Source organism: Leptonotus elevatus, chromosome 1 (assembly GCF_054856555.1).
Source record: "Leptonotus elevatus isolate MCC_2025b chromosome 1, RoL_Lele_1.0, whole genome shotgun sequence".
NCBI classification, from domain to species: Eukaryota; Metazoa; Chordata; class Actinopteri; order Syngnathiformes; family Syngnathidae; genus Leptonotus; species Leptonotus elevatus.
In genome coordinates, this window is record NC_141239.1 from 32,256,693 (window position 1) to 32,279,287 (window position 22,595).

Sequence of the window (22,595 nt, forward strand, 5' to 3'; positions counted from 1 at the left end):
TTTGATTGTTCCGTGACAACATGTGGACAAAAACAAACGACCGCTTTACATAAAGTAATTGCAACGCCACATAGACGTAATTTATCAAATGCATACCACGGTGTAAACGTCATTGTTTGTTCAAACGCTGTTAATTCACCAATTTAGCGCCAGTTTGTTTCAACAAAATCTTATAGCATGGGCGGGTATGACGTGGGCTTGTCTCCCGAGAGCCAATAGGAAGCGAGCATACAAATTGAAATAAACATCAAGTTTGCTTGACTCGCATTCGCGGCCCCGCCTGTAGAACCAGTAGAATTGTCCAATGGGAAGCGGAAGAGCGGAGTGGTGTGATATGACGTCACAACTGTGATTCTGAGATTACATCATGTGTTTCGCCGTTAAAGAGAGACAGGGAAATCACCTGATGACAAGTAATCATATTTTAATAATTTGGGTCACCCAAAAATAAAGAACTATAAAATATACTGTTTTCAAATATACTGTATTAAAAACGACTTATGCCTTCCCCATCCTCCCTCTACCCTTTAGAAGCATCACAATTGTATCATGTAAACAAATGAGAAGGCAAACCCTTTCAGCAAATAACAAGCCTCTACAAATAAGCCTCTACTAACTAAAACCCCATTTGGTGTCATGTATACACAAAGGTGCAGCTCTACTGAGACATGTTGGGTAACTAGGTCACTGACCGAGAGTAACGAGGTCCAAAGCCTTGCAGCAAATTTCTTTACTGTCATGGAGAAACATGGCAAACATGCCGTTTTGCAACTATGCCAATGGGACAATACGATGGAGTAAAATAGCTTGTATTATGAAGCAGTGTGGGAGATTTAACTATACACATACTACTCAAAAAGTTAAGCATTTTGATATCATGAAGCCAACACGACACCTGCCACAAGACTTGTTTAAATTGACAATTCCGAACATCCGGGCATTTCTGATATTTCGGTGAAGTCACACGGCGTATTTGTATTGCTTTTGCCTGTGACTATAGCATAAAAACCAGGCACATTGTTACAGTAGTCAAATAACACATTTCATGTCAAGTTTATTTATATATCCCTGAATCACAAAATACTCTCCAAGGGCTTCACATGCCCACAGTTGACAAATATTAACGGCATTACCTGATCGAACCACAAGAGGACACGGAAAAACTTTAAAAAAATAAAATAAAATAAACATTAGGGGAAAATTAAGGAACCTTGAGAAGGGACCGCAAATGTGGTAATCCCCCTTTCAGAATGACCAGGCTGCAATCACATTTTGACTTTGCGTTTGAGGCAAATGTAAACGATGGCTGATTCTGATTAACGCAGTCAGTTCAAAGCACATTGGGTTACATGAAGTTACTTCAAATAACAATGGTAATGCCATAACAAATAAAGACATAAATAGATTTAGAATTGTGTAAATTATGTTTTGCCTTTCAAGGTCTGCGTCTCTATTATTGTCGAGTGACGTCATATTGAAGCTGGTTGGTGATGTTGGGGTCCTTTTTTTCCCCAGCGACTTCGCAACTGGGCTCTCCAAGTTCAAATGGCCGTTCTCGTGCACACGTCCTGGTTTGAAGTCGGAAAAGTCCGACTTCCCACCTTCCTCTTGTCCTCGAATGAAGCATTAGACCGCCATTTTGACTTGTGACGAGAGAGGCAGCCATGAGTCGGCAACCTGTTACAAACTGGCGATAAAGTGACGCGACAGAGACCTAACCGGGACAGGCGTTACTCGACAATAAACGACTGTTAGAAACCTGCAACGTTTTTTTGTTTACATTCAAACTTCAGCATGCAGCCAACGTTGAGTGACGTCATGTACAAATAAGCACAAACCGTGTGAGGTAGCAGTCTCACGTGTTTTATTGGGCAGTTACATACGTGCATAAAGTCACACAGAGACCCACCCGACAGTCAGCCACGGAGCGTCCACAAACGCAAAATGTGTACAGTGGCATTTTGATTAACAACAGAACCTGAATTTGGAAGAGTCCATGCTGCAATCACCATAACTCCACTAAATCACTTTGTTAAAAAGTCCAGAAATCCATAACACATTATTAAGGGCCTTTTCAAATGATGTCAGGCCATATTTGTTTAGTCTGTTTGGTAACTGTTTATGCAATGTTTGATTGTTAAATCTCTTAAATTAACACCCAATTGAGTTCAACCTAATACTAGATGGTTATGCATATTATGTAGGCAAATGTATTTTTCAATGTGTCTAAAGGTTGTTAACAAATCCAGTGGGCAATCCAGACAATAATACTGCATCTGATAACAAGGATTTTGGTTTTAAGCTGAAAAACAAAACAAAACAAAAAATATAAATTATATGTGCTGAGCAAAATTACAACTAGGTTAAAGGTGCTGGAATTTAAGACAGGATTGATTTTTGGCATCTTGGAAAAAATACCAAAGAAATACTTTAGTCTCGGAAGAGCAGATGAATGACGGGGGTGAAACAACAAAAACTAAAATAACAATTGGGCTGACATCAAAATAATGAATGGTAAAAATATAGTTTCTCAAAAACTGTTAAAACATATATACACAACCAAGGGAAGAAATAATACATACATCACCCTTCTGCATAGCACGATTAATGAGATAAGTAGCCAAGGATATATCCTTAATAAGAATACCATTACAGTAGTTTATATTTATTGTCCTGTAGGTGGTTGGTTACAATAGTTTGGCGCAGTCCTGGCAGTTTAAACACCTCATTTATCGCCATTTCTATTCTGGTCAATAATTAAGTTTATTTTAAAAAAGTAAGGTGCAAAATGAAGTCATTCAAAATAATATTACCTTTCCCTAGAAAAATATGAATCATCTTGTAAACACGCAGAACAACAAAGAGATTACCGGTAGGTTTGTTTGTTTGCTTCAAAGTGTGGATGCCAGTTAACTATTTTGGAAGGAGTACAATTAAATCCTGATGAGCCGCATACACTGGGCCTAATTACTGACAGGAAATTAATGAAATTGTCAGTTTTGAATAACTCTAGATATTAAATATAGTTCTTCCGACCAAAAATTACTCAACGGGCATATTATGTAAACTTCCTATATATATTTGCTTAACAGACAAATTTCAAAACAATGGTGCCTTGAGATATGAGTTTCTTTGCATGTTCCGATTTCTAATGCAAAACACTTGTATCTCAGATCATCTTTGCCTTTAAGAATGAACAGAAATGCCATTCAACTGTTCCAGAAAAAAAAATACAATGTGTTTTATAAGAGTAATAGTATACTCATTAATATTTACTTGGCTTAACATAACTAAATGGAATTTTATTTTTTTAATTACAGTTTGTGTATCATGACTAATTCATTGCAAATCTCCATGGTGTGCACGACTTGGCCACCAGGACGACTTGAAATACAGTCCGTCATAAAAATGCAAACAAAGAGGACTACTTCAACAAGTGACAACTTCTGTAATATATATATTTTTTTTTTTGCAGACAATAAAGAAATGTTCCATTAAGTGATATATTGTCTGTCTACATGTGTTGATGCAATATTTGTGTTCAAATATCCAGTGTTATAACAGAGCGGCTGTTGTTGCAGTTTGTTAGCCCGTTGATGCCCTTTTGCATTTTGTTTGTATTAGGTTAGCGGAGGGCAAAGTTGAGTTGAGTTCACTTCCCATACAGGGCCTGTATCTGGAAAAACGCCTCAGATGGGTCACTCGTACCTCCAGGCACCACTGTATTTGGGTTGTTTTTATTCCCTTTGGTTATAGGGTTGCTGACACACAGCTTGTTAAGATGTGCTTTTTTTTTTAATTTAGAACAGCTGAAGTAGCAAGTTACATTAGTCTTATCTTCGCTCTCCAGTCAAAGTCCTTAATGCATTACAATACTTTGACATGAACACTTGCATTTTGTATCAGTTCAATGGAGATTTGTTAGCGGGATTATACACTCCACTTAACTGTTACTGGAAATGCGTATGGGGAGGGATGAAAACATGATCATAAGCACAGCATTTGTGCATAGTACGCAACAAACCATTAAAACAATAAATGCATACATTAGCAATTAGCCCACGATATTACCACTTGAGTGGTGATGTTTATTCACATCAACCAACCTCATATTTTTAACCCCCCCTTCTAGGCTATTATCCTTTGGTGAAGCATTAGTCATGTGAAATAAGGCGTCACTACATCCCACATTGATGGATCAAATACATCCACGAATGGTTTTACGCAACCCGAAATGGGGCCGGAGGACCGTTTTCAGGGGGGAGTCATTCAAAGTGCCAACCTTCAGACGGCCCGAGGGTGCGATTGAGATGCTCAGATGCGAGTCTACAAGGCAAAGAGGGCGTCTTCTGTCCGTTCGGCTTTCTTGTGAGAGCCGACGGGAGCGCGGGCGGGATGAGCGGGGTCATCCCCGGGGGGAGATGTGTCTGATGCCTTCGCTCGCTCCTCCAGGAACTTATCAAACTCTGAGAGAAACACAACAAGTCGTTAAAGCGCGTCCGTGCGAAAGTGATTGGTCGTGCATTTATTTTTTAGAAGGAAGCTTGGCAAATGAATAAAAAGTTTTGATGCACCTTCACTGGTTACGCCTTCGTCTGGAGATTCGCCTTTCTATAAATGAAAAAAGTGGTTATTGATAGTTTTGTAAATCAATCTGAATTTATTTTCTTAAATAAAAGCCTTCAGTCAATAAATACCTTGGCACAAAGAATCAGTGAGTGTGTCTTCCACGTGGACCATAAAGGCCTCAATAGGGCTAAATCTATGGAACGTTTTTTAGAATCGATTAATCATATAAAAATGTATTTTGTTTTATTAAACACAAAAACGTGCATGTAAGGTGCAGGTATAATTTTTGTCCACTTGCGGTCACCATCCTCACATTCTAATGTAGTATCGATGACTGAGTGTGTGTAGCTGTAAAATGGTGAGTGACATGGGTGTCAAGTTGTCTGGCTGTTAACTGCCTGTTGAGTGCCTGCCTAGGCATTACAATACACTAAAGTAAAGCCTGGTGCACACATAAGGATTTTTCAAATCTTAAAAGATGTTATCTTTGTCAGACCCCACACATAAAGATAAAAAAATCGGGCATTTAACAGTTTTGGTCGGATTGTGTGCGGGGTGCTCAGATAATCTCATCACAGCTCCGCACACACATAAAGATTGTCTTCCACCACTGGTCAAGAATCCAGTCCTCCGAGGGAAAGCTCTCGCGTGATCACACGTGACTTCACAAACACTTTTTTTTAGGTGATATTAATGTGTTTAACGTACGGGCACTCGTTTGTCATGTCGGAAACATTCTGTTCACGTCACAGTCTGCGGAGTCAGCTGGCTCGGGAGAACCTCTGATTTTCGTCGTAAATATTGAACATGTTCATTATTTAAGATTTTGGACCCAATTATCGGGACAAATCCACTCTTAACACAGCTCAAACATAAAGATAACCTTACAAGACAGTCTTATAAGACATAAGATTGTCGGGCGTTTGACGCCCTTGGTCGAGAAGGGGCAAAATCGGGACAATAACTCTCGATATGTGTGTACCAGGCTTAAGTGCATGAAAAAAAATATTCATACAATGCTTCGCCAAGTAATTCGATTAATCGTTGCAGCCCTACACCTTACCTCAAGCAGAGACCATAAAAAGTAGATTAGTTTGTAAAAATATTTAAGAAATCTATATTTGTAATTAATAAATGCTTCTTCTTCACCATTTGAAGCTACTGGGGTACTTGAGTTCCAAAAACGAACTACAAAATAATCACAGTAATAGGTAACTCCACTTCTTAAGTGTATGTCAAAAGTGCCACACTTGACATAGATTTGAATAAAATATGGACTGTTTTTAGTCTACTGACACAAACCCAACATGCAAAAATCTATTTGAATACTGCCTTTACAATAACAACACTTCATTAGGTAAACATGCATTTTGTAGTGAGTTGTCGACTCGAGAGAGGCAAAATATTACGTATTAAAATGCAAGGCAGATTCAGGCAAGCCCCTACAAACTACTTGTACAACCACAATAATAAATATATTCAATGAATACCTCTTGGACGGTCTCCAAATTGAACTTTACTCGGCAACATGGACTTTCATTACATTGTGCATGTGTACCTAATGAAGTTTTGCGGGTAAGTCAAGCCTCACGCTCATCTGTGATGTCAATCATGGTGAAAATAAAGAAGGATTAAGTGAGAAGAAAAATGAAGTTAGAAGAAAATAAACTCATGCTTTGTGGGGTGGATGGATCAAAAATAAATAAAAGTGAGGGACAGAAGAGAAAAGAACAGATTTGAAATCAAGGTAAATCATGTCTCACCACGTCAGCACAGAGCCACTCCTCTATGTCATCCATAACAGAGGACTGCGATACAGGGATCTACGGAGCAAAGCCATGGACAAACCAGGGAGCGGCGACAAAAAACAAAAAGCCACACAACACAAAAGACAACCACATCACACAACGGAAAACAAATATCACAACACAAAAAAAAAAAAGAGAAAAGAGGAGGAATCACACATGGCACAAATAGAAAGAAAATAAATTAAATAGCATCAAAAAGAAAAAAGAAAAAGCCAACCAACTCTCAAATCTGAGCTGTTGTTGCGCAACAATCTGCCAGGGAGCTGCTGACCTCAAGAGCAGGAGTTCCCAAATTGTGTTTTCTCATTAGTTCCGTGATGCTACAGCTGCTGCCTAATGTCACGCAGGAGCGTTAATTATTCCACATCATTAGAGAATTAGCAAATCACTTCAACCTGATTAAGAGATGGATTGGAGGAGAACACGCAGGCACGGGGAGTGTCGACAGGCAATCACACACACACACACCTGAAGCACGCGCACAGCCGTGCACACGACGAACTGACGTTGAGGATGTCGTGTGTGTGTGTGTGACAGGCAACACATATTTGTGTGAGTGACTTTTATTGGAGGACGGTTCAGTGTACTCCATAAATTGTTTGAAGATTACTTTTCATTATTTGTTATTAAAGACGAGAAATACTTTTTCTTTTTTTTAAATTGTTTTAAAGTGGGTACATTTGACAGTTTTGAGACAAGTAAGCATGTAAAAAAAGAAGAAGTGAAAATTACACTTTTGTCATCATTGATTGTTTCATTGTTTTCATGTTGTTAACTTATCTTGATACTTAGGGCAGCTCATTGTCAGCAGTGTTGCCAATTTGGCGACTTTCTCGCTACATCTGGCAACTTTCCAAAGCCTTAGTGATTTCTTTTTTTGTCAAAAGCAACCAGCGACCTTTTCTGGCTTTTTGCCTCTCCCGCACGACGTTATTCCTCTCTTCTAGTTTCATACAAATGGCCAATTATGCAAATTAGGCAATGATGTAATTTAGCAACTTCTAGTGACTTTCAGGCCAGCCAATAGCTACTTTCCTTACTGTGGTGTTGGCAACACCGATTGCCAGCCATTTTAGAAATTTTCAAAATTTCCAATACTTAAACACGTTAGTGCTTAATAATTATATATACCAGTACACACCGAATCTGCCAAATGACAGAATAGACTCTCTCCTTTCTGCCTTTTCTTGTTCTTTTGTAATCAACAGTAAAAAAATAAAAATAAAAAATGCAGCCATTTCTCACATGGACTCTCAAACTGTGTTGATCTTATATCTAAATATTGGCAATGATATCATCCCCTGGTGGAAACAACATTACTGATGCACCAGTAAAGTTGTTTCCAAGTTTGGCATTTACAGAATCAGATGCTCCCTCGACTGTCCCCACTTGGGGGGGGGGGTGAAATAAATAAATAAAAATAAATAAATAAATAAACTAGTTAATGTTAATCAGTGATCTGTGTCCCCAAACATGTTAAATCTCACAGGTTCCATTTCATAATGAAAATAGAAAACATCCATTATAATTAAAAAAAAAAATACAAATAAAATAAAAACCGATACATTTGCATGCTTTTCGATATTAAAAGCAATACAGATGCTGTGTTGCAGCCAAATCAAACAGCTGAACATATTTTAAGGAAGAAAACACTTATCACAAGACGTATCAAAAGTCATATTGGTAGGTTCACAGCGGAGAAGACAGCTCATCTAAAGTAAAGCAAGTGAGAGTCATTCACAAGTAACACTAAGACTCAAGCTCAAGTAGCAAAAGAGAGAAACCGGACTAGGAGGGCTCAAAAGGTTCAAAGTTCAATATTTACAAAGGTAACACCAATTTCTTTGCCACTCTATTAAAAACATGACAACTACAGTGTTTATATGTGTTTAGTTGACTGGTCAATGTCAGGTCAGACTGGGACGTGTGGCGGCTATCTTAGGTCTTGTTTATCAACAGATCAATACTCACCGCTATGTTGCAATAAGTGATACGCTATACTGCATGGTGAACAAGGTTTGTCCGGGAATAACATTATGTTATCTGGACAAAAGTAATGGGACACCTGACAATTACACCGAGACGAAGTGAAAATTGTTGCTAATGTGCAAAGATTAGTTGTGACTGAGCAGGATCATATCCAACTCGACTTGCCAAAACTTAAAAGTTAAGACTTGAGACTTACAGTGTATGTTGAAAGTCAACACAACCCTATTCAAATGGAAGGATTTAGTTAGAAAATAATCAAATTAAATCCACTATTAATGTGACCTACAACATATATAATCAAATTGGGGGGAAATATTTTTAAGAGGGGAAACAAAACTAAATAACTGAAATAAAGTGGTTGCAGAAGTCTACACACCCTGATAACTGGGGATGTGGCTGTGTTCAGAATTTACCAATAAAGCTGAAGTTAAATCAATTCAACTTGCCACCATTTAAATGGCCTCTGATTAACCCCAAATAAAGTTCAGATGTTCTAGTAGGCTTTTTCCGCCCCCCCCCTTTTTTTTTGAATGTGATTAGTTCATTCTGAACACAGCCACATCCCCATGTTACCTACATTTTTTTTTCAAAAAGATTTTTCTCAATTGAGTTGTATAAGTCACATGGCAGAAAATGTTTTCTTAGTGTTAATTTTTTTTATGCTACCAAAACATGCATGTGAACAGAGTTGTGTATCCTATTCACGATACTTATGACTTGTGACTCCTACCTCTGCACGCTGGAACAAAAAGGAGCCTTCTACGAAGTTGGAAGCACAGAACTGTCTAAAATGTCTTCGTAAAACAAAGGAATTTAAATTCAGTGTTCCAGCCATGATTAATAAAGTATTTTGTCCACCCACAAAAAAATCTAATAAAATGATGACAATTTCACATTCTTTCCAACTTCAACAGAAAGTTTCTGTTAAAAACCTTTTCTATGAAGCTGGGACATTAGTAGTCTACTAGTGTGCTTATGAAACAGGATGAATCCGGCTAATGAAAGAAGGTAAAGGTTCATCATGTAGGCCCATTTATTCCTAAGGGCACTGGGGGAAGTTAAGGTGAAAGGTGTCAGTAACTTTTCAGTGTGGCAACTATGTCAATACAGTAAATCAGTGCTGGGCAATATGGAGAAAATGCTTTCAAGTTTTTTTTTTTTAATGGGCTTAAATAATCATCTAGGATTTAAATGAATTCAGCAGAATAAATACCTGAGCAAACAGGATGCTCTGTCATGTAAAATATGGCACAAAGCCATCCTGTTCATAGATCTGCAACCCCATCTGCAATATTTAGAAAATGGCTCAGTCAGCTAAAAACAGCAGAGCCAAATTTGCAACCATAGACAAACGCTATCTTTAATGTTCGCATCATCATATTACCCATCACTGGAGTACAAGACCTCTATTAGACATGGAGTTGGGATAAGGGACATTTGCCATCCAGTAGAGAGTGACGTGAGACTAAAAACCAAGAGCGGTGGATTATGGATGAGGCTTTGATTAAGCGGGTGGTGATGGTGGATGACGAGGGGGGAGTAGGAGGAGGGGACACTACGGATGAAGTCCTCACCATTCCTTGGGTAATAAGCCAGCTGTCTATGGGCAGCTCCTGATCTGCTGGGTTATCACTCCTTTCTACCCTCAGCTGAATCAACAACAGAAATACACCTTACTCCAGAGAAGACAGGTCACAGGACGCAGCATAGTATAACACAGACAGCCAAGTCAAACATGGAAGAGGAGTCTCTATAAGGAGGGCAATGACAGACTGAAATAGAGGAGCCAGAGGAAGATGAAAATATGGGGGGTGATTGATTGATAATTGGCATTTATGTCCACCAATGTGTATGGAGGTTGAAATTTTAGAACTGCCTGCGTGCAAAGTGATAACATGCAGATGCAACACATGGACAAAAGTATTGGGACACCCTGCCATTACTTACAAGGGATGAAATTGGAAAAGTATGGAACTGACCTTTGAAGCTTACAACACGTGAAACCTAAAGGTCAAGCTCTGGATTGTTTAATTGACGGAGACCTTTGTCCATATGGTGTCCTTTGCAATGTGTTCAAACGGAATAGAATCTATCAAATATGTGTTAATTGTGCAAATACGTGTTGGTTCACTCTTTGCGTTTGCATCAATGCACACAGATGGCCACTGTGAATGTGAGCATGGCAGACGGTCGCAAGAAAGACAGACACTAGTGACACCCGTGTAACTCACGCTCGACATCTGCGCTAAAGTTGTCTCATCCAACACAGTCGAGTGCACTCACCCCTCCCGCGTTGTGCTGTCTAACATCCAAAGCCGAGGCCAGGCCACCCAGAGCTTGGGGATCTTCGTACTTGACACTGTGCACAACAAACACATCAATATCACAGATAAGAACTACCAGGCAATGTTGCTTTGCCTTTTGGAAACTTCTATTAGCTGACCATCTTAACAATCAATCTTCCTAGATGTCTTCCTTGTCTGATTCTTGTCAAAATAACTGTCACATAAAAAAAACTTCTTCAACTAGCAATACAAACCCATGTCGGCATACTTTTTGCGTTGTTCAGCCAGAGAGCTGCTCCTCGTCTGGGCAAACATGTCAAAGTCGTCCTGGTTGCGGCTTGCTTGACTTGTAGGACCGACATCTGGAACGAGGTGAGATCACAGCGGGATGGGGTTACAGTAGAAGGAGAAAAAGCAGCCATGGAGCTTGTTAACTAAACATGGTAAGCAACAGAGCAAAACAGCATGGTATATAATTACCTAATTATATATTACTCTGAATATCTCCGTTTTTGCTGTCAAATATGTGATGGGGATCTTCAGCTGACATTTGGAGTGTTAACGTGATAATGAGAGGTACCCTTTAGGACGGGGTAGCAATTATTTGTGTAATCTTGCTGAAGCATTTTGCTTGAAAAGTTAAACCTAGTCCTTAAATGACAGTTGCTATAGCTATTAGTCACTCTGAAAGCAGTTTTAGGACAAAGACAGACAAATTGTAGCACACATACTGTGTTCTCTCCTTACCAAGGCCGGCCAGCGCAGAGGACAGGGAGGCAGCAGCGGGGTTACGGGCTGGGGAGGCAGCGGCCCCTGTGGTGCTGTGAGGAGGCGGGCTGGACGCCACTCTGGGTGTGACCACAGCAGGAGAGCCGGGACCCAAGTCGATCAGGTTGTCATCTGTGGCATCACCCAAAATCTAGGAAAAGAAGGCAGCTTTAAAAATAGAAAAGAAAATACTATATGGGCTCAATTTGTGTAGCGGGACAATAAATGGTATCAACATAACTTCTACATGATTTTGTTTAACATTGTTGTGGTGAGGAAAATATTTTCATTGCAGTAAATGGAGACCAAGCCATCTCGCTAGAAGCAAAAAAAACACTAATTGTTTATGAACTTTAAAAATGTTTATGAATGCATATATTCATATTTAAAACTATAAACAGACCACAAACAAACAAAACAAAAAACTTTAAAATTATTTCAAATTGATCTTACAAAATCAAACTTAAAATGTAAATTCCTTACAGATGATTTGATAAAAAAATAATTGAAATACAACCTAAGTGCATATAACGCAGTGGTGGACAGTGCAATCGGTGCAATACAGTCATTCAGACACAAACGAAGAAAGGGCTCTAGACTAACGTTTTGCACTGGTACTTGTACAACCAACATTTTTTCTTAGGTGCACCAGGCCAAAAGTTAGGTGCACAATTGTTTTTACCGTTACCTCTTGCATTATAACATGGCAACAATGATGCTATTAGCTAGCCTGCCTATAAGTTTAGCTCCTTCCCTAAATAAAAACACACTTCTTTTACACCAATCATTACTTTTTCATTAGCCAGGTCTTTGGTGCCATCCTGTGGCATCTAAGAACATTACAGAAAGCGTTCCAAAAACACAAATGGGTGAATTTATCAGTGAATAGCTGGGAATAAATGCCACAAAAAGGTGATTTTGAATATGGCAAAGCACAATTAGGGCAGGGTTCACTGTCATACTGCGGGTTGAGGATGACGTGGGCAGAAAACAGGGAAGGTCGTGAGGCACAAATATAGTTTTGTATGTTTACTATCACACTGTTCATCCCAGGAACTTTGGCTGGCCCTTAACATGGCAGCAATGTCATACTTGTCTCCATCAGCTAGCCAAAATACAAACAGACAGAGCACACACAGATCAACAGAAAGCAAACACAAACAGCTATGTGGGATGTGGCGAGAGATGCCCCGCTCCTCTCTCACCTGACAAACTGGCAAAATGTACCCTCCAAATAGCAGATTGCACATCTAAGTGTTGCTTTGGACTGTAGCGTCCACACTGGTTTAGGGTTGGATCATCTCGCAAAGCGTTTGTATGTGCCTACAGTCAACTTGCAAATATTGACGCATTCAAACAGCAGACTTTCTCCAACCATGCAAATAAATAACAATGGACGCATTCAGAGCAGCTACTGGCAATACTCACCCCTTTGATCTGAGCGCCTCTCCCCGACCTGTACCTCTCGTACCTGGAAGCAGCACAACATACATTAAAAAAAAGAGAATGAATAATGGTTGTTTCAGGACCCCACATGATCCTTTCGACTGACCACACCTCTCGTATCGGAGGAATATGTTGTTGAGGTCGTCGTTGACGTGCAGCAGCTCCTCGGTTACTTCCTCGTTCGACACGCGCGAGATCAGTTCGACGACTCGCTGCTGCATTGCTCTGCATGTCCTGTGCAGCTCCTTAATGGGAGGCAGTGCATACAGCCAGGTTGAATAAAAAGAATAGAGGATGAAGTAGATTTCAAATTTGTGAGTTTGACAGATAACTAGGTAAGGAGAGAAATAAAAAGATATGGATCTGATTTAGGTTGCAAGGTGTACCACGTATTGCAAATCTATTATGTTTAAAAAGTTGAATATAGTTAAGTCAGTAAAAGAAGACTGACTCATGATTGAAGCAGTATGATCATAACATCACTGGGAATAAAATGTTTAGTCAAGACCTATGTACACTACTCCCCCTGGTGGCCATAATACATACACATGCAGGCATAGAGTTTCCGCTTTTGTATGTTGTACACTTGTGCTCTAATTAGAGTTACTTCATAAACATGTCTACTACAAGTTAAAAGAAAATATGTATGTATTTGAAATGTTTATGACTGCTTGTCACCTTATGCCAGGTTTATTTTGCATACTTGTCAGCATTGATCAAAATAAGTCAAGAAGCTACCACTATGTTTAAACCCAGCATTGGATATTTTGTGACATATTAAGCAGTGAGAAAAAAAAATAAGAAGTGGTAGCTTGAGATACAAGTTTAATTCGGTCAATAACGCAAAACACTTATATCTGAACATCATCTTTCCCCATAGAAATGAATGGAAATGTCAATAATTGTTCCCCCCCCCCCCAAAAAAGGTGTAACGTATTTTAAAGCTCATGAAAGTTACAGTAACATAATTAAATAGAATGCAAAGAATTAAGGAGTCTGTGCAACATGATGCATTTATTGCAACGCCTTCTGGTGTGCGCGACCTGGCCACCGGGTGGCAGTATAATACAGTCATTAAGTCACAAACCAGAAGATTTTTACAACTACTTCCAAGTGACTCAAGTGCCTTAAGTGCTTGTGAGTATTGTTGTATAGTTTAACATGTGCTGCTTAAAGTAAATTAATGAAATAATTCATTATTAAAATAAAAAAAGTCATCTTTTTTTTTTCTTTCTTTCTTTCTTTCTTTCTCGAAGGAAGACTATGAAACCTGAGATGATAGAAGAACCATCTATATCACGGCAATACTCAATGATGTCATATGACATTTTTATAGCGCAATAAACCAGGAAACAAGTCCAAACTGAACAGTGCTGTATTATACATCACAGCGGCGACAAAAATATCCAATAAGGCAGCATACAGGGAATGTCATTATTTTGATACTTAATTGGCTGTAACCTTTATACAGGGGATCAGATGACATTGATATTTGCTTTTTTAATGTTCATACACACCGCCTTATTGAATGAAGGATACGTCGTGCGTTGCTTTAAATGGGGCCACAAATGCAAACTAGTGTCATGTACAGAGTTAGGTATATTGTAATATAAATCCTCCATCAAACCTGGAGCAGTTCTAGATCGGATTTATCTTCCTGGCCAGGGACCATCTCCGTGAGCATCTCTGACAAGACTTTAATGTTGCCTCTCACGATGTCCAACTCGCTTCGTAACCGTGCCACCTATAGGCAAAGACAGACACAAATTATTTTTGAACATGAATGTGAGAAAACAAGCATCGAATGGTCCAATGTGAGTCTGAGTGTATGTCACCTGTTCGGGAGTTGCAGTGATGGGGCCACGTGGCGAGACCTGTGTGGCAGGTGAGTTTGTTGCAGGTTTTGGAGATGTAGCAGTGGTTGCAGGTGCGAGGTACTTGATCATGGCTGGGTCCACCTCTGGTGTACCCTGAGAGGAGAAATATGAGATAATAGTCAATATGTATGTATGTTATGTATGCATACTTCCAAATGTACCCGCTGTGGTGTGTGGATGGGAGACAGTGCATCCAAATCTGCCATTGGGAACTCCATCCCCTTCCTTTTCAGTTCTTCATAGATGTGGACCACCCCAGTAAGATCAGGACTGCTCCGGAATGCATCGGCCCAGGCCTAACGCACAGCGACATACAATTATTCACTCATTACAAGGTAATTTGACAACATCTTGATGAAGCCAGTGCCAGTATAGATTGTCTTAAGCCAATTTCTACAACAAGGAAAAAGTAGTATCGCAACAGAACATACAGTACAACAAATCATAGTTAGAAATGGCCTCCGATTGAATTACATTAACTCATTCACCACCGTGGCCGTTTATATTCATCAACAGGAATCTGACCACTAACAAACACTGGTAAACACATATACTAGTGACGTATATATTCATTTAGTACATTTTTCAACGAGTAAACGTGGAAGAGGCTCTTGCTCAGTTTGTGGAACGGTAATGACAATAACATCCCTGCAGATGGCAGCATTGCATCACTTTAGATTTGAGATGAGAGGGCAAGCAAGGCCAACATGCTGGACATTCACCGCACAGAGATCGGAATATGTGCTGTAGATATAGCCTATGGTGTGTCGTGGTAGTGTGTCGCCATTGTGGGAGGAGAGGAGATGGTGCAGTTCAAGGGCTGAATGAGGAGCACCATTTTAAAAATCTACTGCTGCACAATTAAAAGTAATTCGGCGAGTCAGTGTCACTCATGCTGCATTTCCCAGTTGTATATGCTGGGCTCAAAATATTTTGCAAATCAATAACTTCATTTGAGGAGAAACTTTCTAACTTTGTGGAGCTTTTTTTCAGGTTGATCCCAGGGAACCGAAGAAGGGTTTTATTAAACAATAGTAATATGACAATATAATGAATGAAAAACTGGTTTTCTTTATAGTATTAACAGTAAACTTTTTCTTTCTCTTCTTTCTATGCTCTTGTCTAAAAGCAAGTGATTTAAATAATAATAATTATAATTTAATAATAGTCATTTAAATTTGTCAAATATTTTGTATTAATTGAAATTATAAAGTAACATTTATTTATTTTTTAATTCCTTTATTTAGCTATAAAAAATTAAAGTATAAAAAGACCTTAACTATTTTCAATATAATTTTTTTTATCATTTAAGGTTTGGGTCCATATCGAGCTATTTAAGCCCCTCCACACTATATAGGCATATACTCGATATGATTATATATTACCTTTGGCACATTGACAATGTAACTTCTTATGAAATATGACTTATTTTGGTGACTATTTTCCTAACTGTAAATGCTGTAAAACGGCAGGCAATGTGGGGAACACTGGTTTGAAAACATCAATTCATTAACTGTTGGCTTCACAAAAAATGTATTTTCTATTTCAATGTGAAAGTGAATACTTGCCCGAAATTGACATAAGAGATAAGACAATAAAGCAGTTAAAAAACACACAAAAAAAGTCTCCTATTGATAGTTGAAAACAAATCTGTAAAATATAAAGGTATTATTTAATCGCTCGAAAGAATTACAAAAATAATGATCATCGTTCAATTTTCCTTGTCAAATTGTCTTTGAAATTTAACACCATAATGCAACGCCCTTGAAACGTGTGTTTTTTTTTCTTTTTTACAATAATACAAATGCATGTACCTGTATGAGCGACAGCACTTTGTCTTGCACGATGGTTGGCGGGTTGGCTTTGGGGGAGATGATTTTCACCAAAACGCCATCAATGAAATCTCTGTTGGCCACCTGAACGTGAAACCTGTGGCCACAGTTCTTCACACACGTCTCCACTACCTACCGAGTCGCAGAAGATCAGTGAAATAACAAAATCTAAATCATTGGAGTCAAAAAGTCTGTGGCGATGTGTTTCACCGTTAGCGCCAGCATGACTTCTCGGTAATTCTTGTTGCCGCCGAGTCGTTTCTTCAGTGCTCGCATGCCGTCTTTTGGCCTAAACAAACACATGTAAAAAAAAAAATGTTTATAATAAAATTAAAACTTGAAAGGAAGACACCAGCTGAGGTGAAACATTGACACTCATACTGGAAACAAAAAAGGAAATCACTGTCATTTGTCTAAAAGGATTTCCTTTCATTGAAAATGGTGGTTTCCATTTCAAACCTGTTCAGTTCACTTTGGTGAAAATAATTTATAGCCCACTTTTCAACTTAATCAGACACAAATTAATACATTAAGATGTAACAAAATGGGAGTGGTCCAGACTCCGGAGTATATTTTTTTACCCATGTCGACTGTGTCGGGAACAAATTATTTTTCATGACACGATAACAGACGACCATTTGTCAGTCGGTGGATGTGTGTGAGTGTGACGGAGTGAAGCCAGCACACCATCTGCTTCTCTCGCTTTTCTCCTAAGGCGATGTCGCCGCTGTCCATGCATGAAGACTGAAGAGTCCAGCTTGCCCGTGTCGACACTGCAGATGAGACTTCATACGCTTTATGATTCTCTACTACATGTTTCATTATCACGCATTATCATTTGCTCTCACAGGATCACCTGAACGCCAGTGTTTACGTGGTGCAATATTTGGGTTTATATTATATTAATGTATCATGTATTAACACATAATATTTGGACAAGGTCATGATTGTTAAAAAAAATCAATGAAAACAACTCAAACTAAATTGTCAAAAATTACAAAATAAACAAAAAATGAGAACGCTTTTAAAAAAAACGAAAACTACATTTCATTTTTATGAAACTAAAACTAACAATATAGCAAAAAAATTTCTTTGTTTCATTTTTGTCAAGTAATTTCATACATGTACTTTCAGTATTATGTACGGCTGTACAAAAAAAAAAGATGGCTGAACAGTCATTTGGCAATTGTAGTTTATTATTACACAATACTCAGTGACCTTTTTTTTCCAATTGTTTATCTATCACTCAACAAATACCCACTATTTAAAAAAAAACAACTAAAATTAATACACAAACTAATAAAAACTAAAACAAAATGAAGCATTTAAAAAAAAAAATACTAATAAAAAGTAACAAAATAATTAAAACCATTCGAATTTTAAAAACAAACTATAAAGACAAATCCCAAAGTATTACAATCCTGGTGTGTAATGCGAAAAGATTGGGTGTGTGTGGTGTGTGTGTGAGTGTGGGGGGGACAAGGAAGCATTTTTAACATTCTTGCTGAAAGATTCATCATCCTGATTATTTATCTAACTGAGGAAGTGATGATATCAGTTTAATTCCCACATATGGGCGTTCATACGAGAAGTAAATAGAGAAGTGAGTGCATTCACTGTCACCTCCAAAGCTAACAAAAGGCTTTTTGTGGCGGCCGTGAACTATTGCTCGAGTCAGCCAGTAAAACAAAGAGGGCTCCGTGACAAAATGACGTGGGCACCACCAACGTGAGCAGCAGAATTCTTTCCACCAATCCTACACAGTGAACAGCAAACCCTGTGCTGGCTCATTTCGCTAACTCACCCCTCATCCGTCTCGTTGATGATGTCACAGATCTCCATGTTGAGGGCCCAGTCTTCATTCTGGAGCCCTCCATCAGTGGCCCTCTCTGAAAGAAGAAAAATATTTCTTTTTTCTTTTTTCTTTTTTTTACTCTTATTCAATACACACAAACAAAAAAATGCTTTAATGACCTGTGACGTGAGTTCAGAGATTTGTTTGAATAGCGCTATTGAAAATGTGCAAAGACTGAGAACTATGTAGTACAAGATTGTGGAGATAAAGCTTGATTAAGCTTCTTTTTCTTTTTCTTTTTTACTTTTTCAGTTTTCCTGCTGTTTTGGGGGCATGGCACATAGTATATTTTTGCAGGTAAAACAAAAAACAAAGTAGTCTTTTCCAGGTCGCAGTTATGGTTTTTGATTGACAGTTGAGTGGGGCGTGATTTCAGAATTTAAAAGAAGAGAGAACAGATGGATTTTCATAATTTTGAAACCTCATTTTACATACTTGGCCTTTTTTTTTCTTCTTTTCTTAAATAATCCATCCATCTTTGGTGTGGTTTTGAGATATACCCAAGTGGAAATGGATGGATGTATATTTACTTTCACTTTACAGTGACTTTAAATAGGCCACGCAATTGCCTAACATTATAGGATCTAAAATACTGTACTATAATAAAATTAGGGCTGTCACTATCGAATATTTTTAGAATTGGTTATTGTATCGATTATATCAATTAATTAAATAATGCATATTTAATGCAATATTGCATAAAACTATTTTTAAAAAACGGTTTCCCTTCTATTTTTTTAGTAACCAATTGTTGTTTATTTGGTATTGTTAAGTTGTTTAAAAAAATATATTTTTTAAAAGCAACAATGAAGCAATATCATACGCAAAGGATTGATTTTGTACTAACCAACCTTTTTGAAAATGATTGAGTTCCTGATTCGGTCATTGTTTTCCGAAGTAAAAACAGATGTTCACAAATGTCTTATTATAGTTAAAACACAAAAGATAATTAGTCAGCTTTCATGAAGGACTACAGAAATGAGAGAATAATTAAAGTTGAGAGGCTGAAATGAGAGGATTTGGACAATTTTAAGTTAGACAAAATGGCTCTAAACCAGGGGTGGGCAAACTCGGTCCTCGAGGGCCGGAGTCCTGCAGGTTTTGGATGCTTCTCTTCTCCAACACAGCTGATATATGATCAGCGCGTCAGCAAGCTCTGCATAAGCCTGATAATGATCCTGTTGATTGGAATCAGCTGTGTTGGAGTAGGGAAACATCCAAAACCTGCAGGACCCTTGAGGACCGAGTTTGCACACCACTGCTCTAAACGATTACTCAATTCCTGAATAGTTGATTTTATAATCGATCTCTTGTCGAGTAATTTTGACACCTCTAAATAAAATAACCAAAAATATTGTGTAATGATGCCGTGTTTCATCCAAGGGCACTTAAAGGATGGCTTAAAACAGACAGACTTAAGGCATCACTTGGCGCACTGACAGCAAAACTGCGCTAAGCAAATCAACATGGAGCGGAAAAATTTGATGCAGATAAGTGCAAGACGAAAAGTGGACTTAAACGGAGGATTCGATTATTTCGACGTTTGGACAGGAGGATCTGCGTTGCTTGAAATGCAGAGGCTTTGAGCCAACTTTCATGCCCAGGCACTGGGCTGCGTCGAGAACCGAGTTTAAAGAAATTTCACTGCCATCAGAGGGTTAAACACCCACAGAGTAATGTCAACGTTTCCCCACTCCTCCCATCCCAATCCTGGGAACTGATCAGTGGAGTCAGATGATTATGAGGTAGGCAGTGCCTTGCAGTGCCAACTAGGCTGCTGTCTCTCTCTATTCGCACCCTCCACATTTGACATTTTCAGTCCCATCACCACTTTTCTCCTTGCTGCTGTCACACTTCCAACTTGTCTTTGTGACAAGCAGGCTACCCCAAAAAAAAAAAAAGGATTTAACTGAGTGTTAGAAGTCAACAAGACATATCTGTATACATATGGAAAATTATGAGTTAATGTAAAGTTAAATAAAAAATTTCATTAAAAAAACTGGCTTGAATGTAAAATTTTAGATGTAACGCACATTTATTTTACGACTGCAGCGGCTGAATGGCAATCCTTCAGAATGACAGACTGCAATTTCACAGTACTGTATTAGTAAGCAAAAAAACATACCAAAAGAAATTCAAGACCTCACCCTTGCTGTCACACATTTTTCAAATGAAGTTTTTGTTGGTTTATGTTAGTTTTTGAAACGGAATTCGATTTTTTGGGGGATTCTTCCATCATGATCCACATATTGTTGGAGTCATAAATTAAAATTTTAAAAATGCAAAACTATAACATACATAGTAGTCTCTACTCTAAAGCTCCCAATCAATCACAGGATCCATCCTCCACTTGAACAACAACAGCAACAACAAAACATGTCGCACCTCAAGGAAATGCCCTTTTCACCTGCAGCGGAATACTTTGAGATAACGGCGGGTTTTGAGGCTTTTGACTCTTTAATGATTGAAAGTTGATGAGCTCTGCTCTGGGATGAAATTACGTGTCTCAGAGAAACTTGCAAAGTACAGAAACAGTGTCAGATTCAACCGCTACAAAGGGATGTGGGTAGGTCATAGGTCATAACATTAGGTACACTTGCACAACGGTGCCTTTGCATAGATAACAATGCTCTGTTTGTATAGAGTCAATGAGGTACAGTATTCATTTCATGTTTATTACTGTGGTGTGGTTGTAGGTTGCAGTGACGTATGAATTGAATGGCATAATTTTGAGAGCTCTTTCTATTGGTTCATGTTGGAGTCTGTATTTTTATTTCTGGCACTTTATGAGTCTTCTCTGTGAGAAGAACTACCTGAGTTTGTCAGAAAGATTCCAGGACTGGAGTCACATGGACACATTTCAAATCCAAACTACAAGTTATCCCATTGGAAGTAATCTCCCTGGAGTCTTAATACATCCTCCCAGCTACGGCTGGGCAATAAATATAATCAATTTGATTAATTGTCATTTTGAAAATCGAATCAGTGAAAATTTGCGAATTTGTGAAATCGAATTCTGTCTTCTGGATTGTTAAAAGCTTTTGTGCTTATGTTCTGTTACATCCAGATGTTATTGTTAGTTGTAATTTTCCACAAGTAGCAGAATGCTGCATGGGTGGCTTACAAGACATGTTTATAATAGCTACCAACCACTTGATTGTGGCAATTAAGCACAAACTATGATGAGTTTATGTTAAAACTGAGTTAGAATCAGTATACATAGTTGTTGTTTTTTTGGTTATTAGATTAAAATCGTAATCGTCCTGAATGACAGGGAGGTTTCCTTCTCACGCACTGAATGAAGCAAATGCCGCAGGATCTCTTTGGAGACGTACAGTGTGGTCATCTTGCCCACATTCGTAGTTTGGGTTGGACATTTACCTGCCCCCCCCACACACACACACACACACACTCACACTCACACTCACACACCTACTTAGGTCAACCACAATATTGGAAACACTTCTCATTACTTCGTAACTAACCCTGCGACACTGCAACCTACATGTACATAATTATTAAACTCGGAAAACGGACTTGTTTGCCACATACCTACAGCCAACTTTTCATAACTAAACCTTTACAAATATTCCCCTCCACTTTAAGGGACCAAAATGCACACGTGAGCACTGAGTAGGCTGAAGTAGTTTTAGCGAATGTCGTTACAACGGAGTATGTCAGGTGTTTAGTAGGGAAAAAAAGGGTGTCTGGAAGCTCATTCCAATTAGATGACGTTTGCCACAAGGATGCTAGCTCGCTATTTCCATTGGCGCCACTCACCGAAATGTTAGTCAGCGATTTATCCCGTAAATTTCATTGCATAGCAAATGCATGATTTAAAAAGCGGACGTACCAATGCATTGGCCCACGGGAGTGCTGTAGGGATTTCCGAGTAAGAACTCCATTTTGACAGCAAACAATCCGCTTGGCGGTGACAGGCGGAGGCCCAGACAGTACTCTTAAGCCCCGCCTTCAGAGCGATTCTATTGGACAACACACATCCAACACCAAGAATGCTAATGGTTAAAATGGCTGTCAATCATAGTGTGCTTCTCGTGGTATCGGCATACATTTTCCTCCATGCATATAGGTTGTAATGCATTTTTAGAATATCTCACGTATTGTAAATTCCATAAAAATACTTAATATAAAAATTATAGTCGTGA

General features: G+C 38.6%; 1 protein-coding gene across 1 annotated transcript; it reads right to left on the reverse strand.

The window, feature by feature from the left end:
• Positions 1–1,842: 1,842 nt before the first annotated feature.
• tom1l2a (target of myb1 like 2 membrane trafficking protein a) lies at positions 1,843–22,399 on the reverse strand. Its single transcript, XM_086092633.1, has 16 exons — positions 22,283–22,399; positions 18,379–18,463; positions 16,785–16,863; positions 16,557–16,706; positions 14,904–15,038; positions 14,701–14,835; positions 14,493–14,609; positions 12,977–13,110; positions 12,848–12,890; positions 11,399–11,570; positions 10,920–11,013; positions 10,650–10,725; positions 9,941–10,015; positions 6,333–6,392; positions 4,575–4,611; positions 1,843–4,466 (listed from the first exon to the last, which is right to left on the reverse strand). The coding sequence occupies exons 1-16, from the start codon at positions 22,332–22,334 to the stop codon at positions 4,327–4,329; spliced, it is 1,584 nt and encodes a 527-aa protein (XP_085948759.1). The 5' UTR covers positions 22,335–22,399; the 3' UTR covers positions 1,843–4,326.
• Positions 22,400–22,595: the final 196 nt, after the last annotated feature.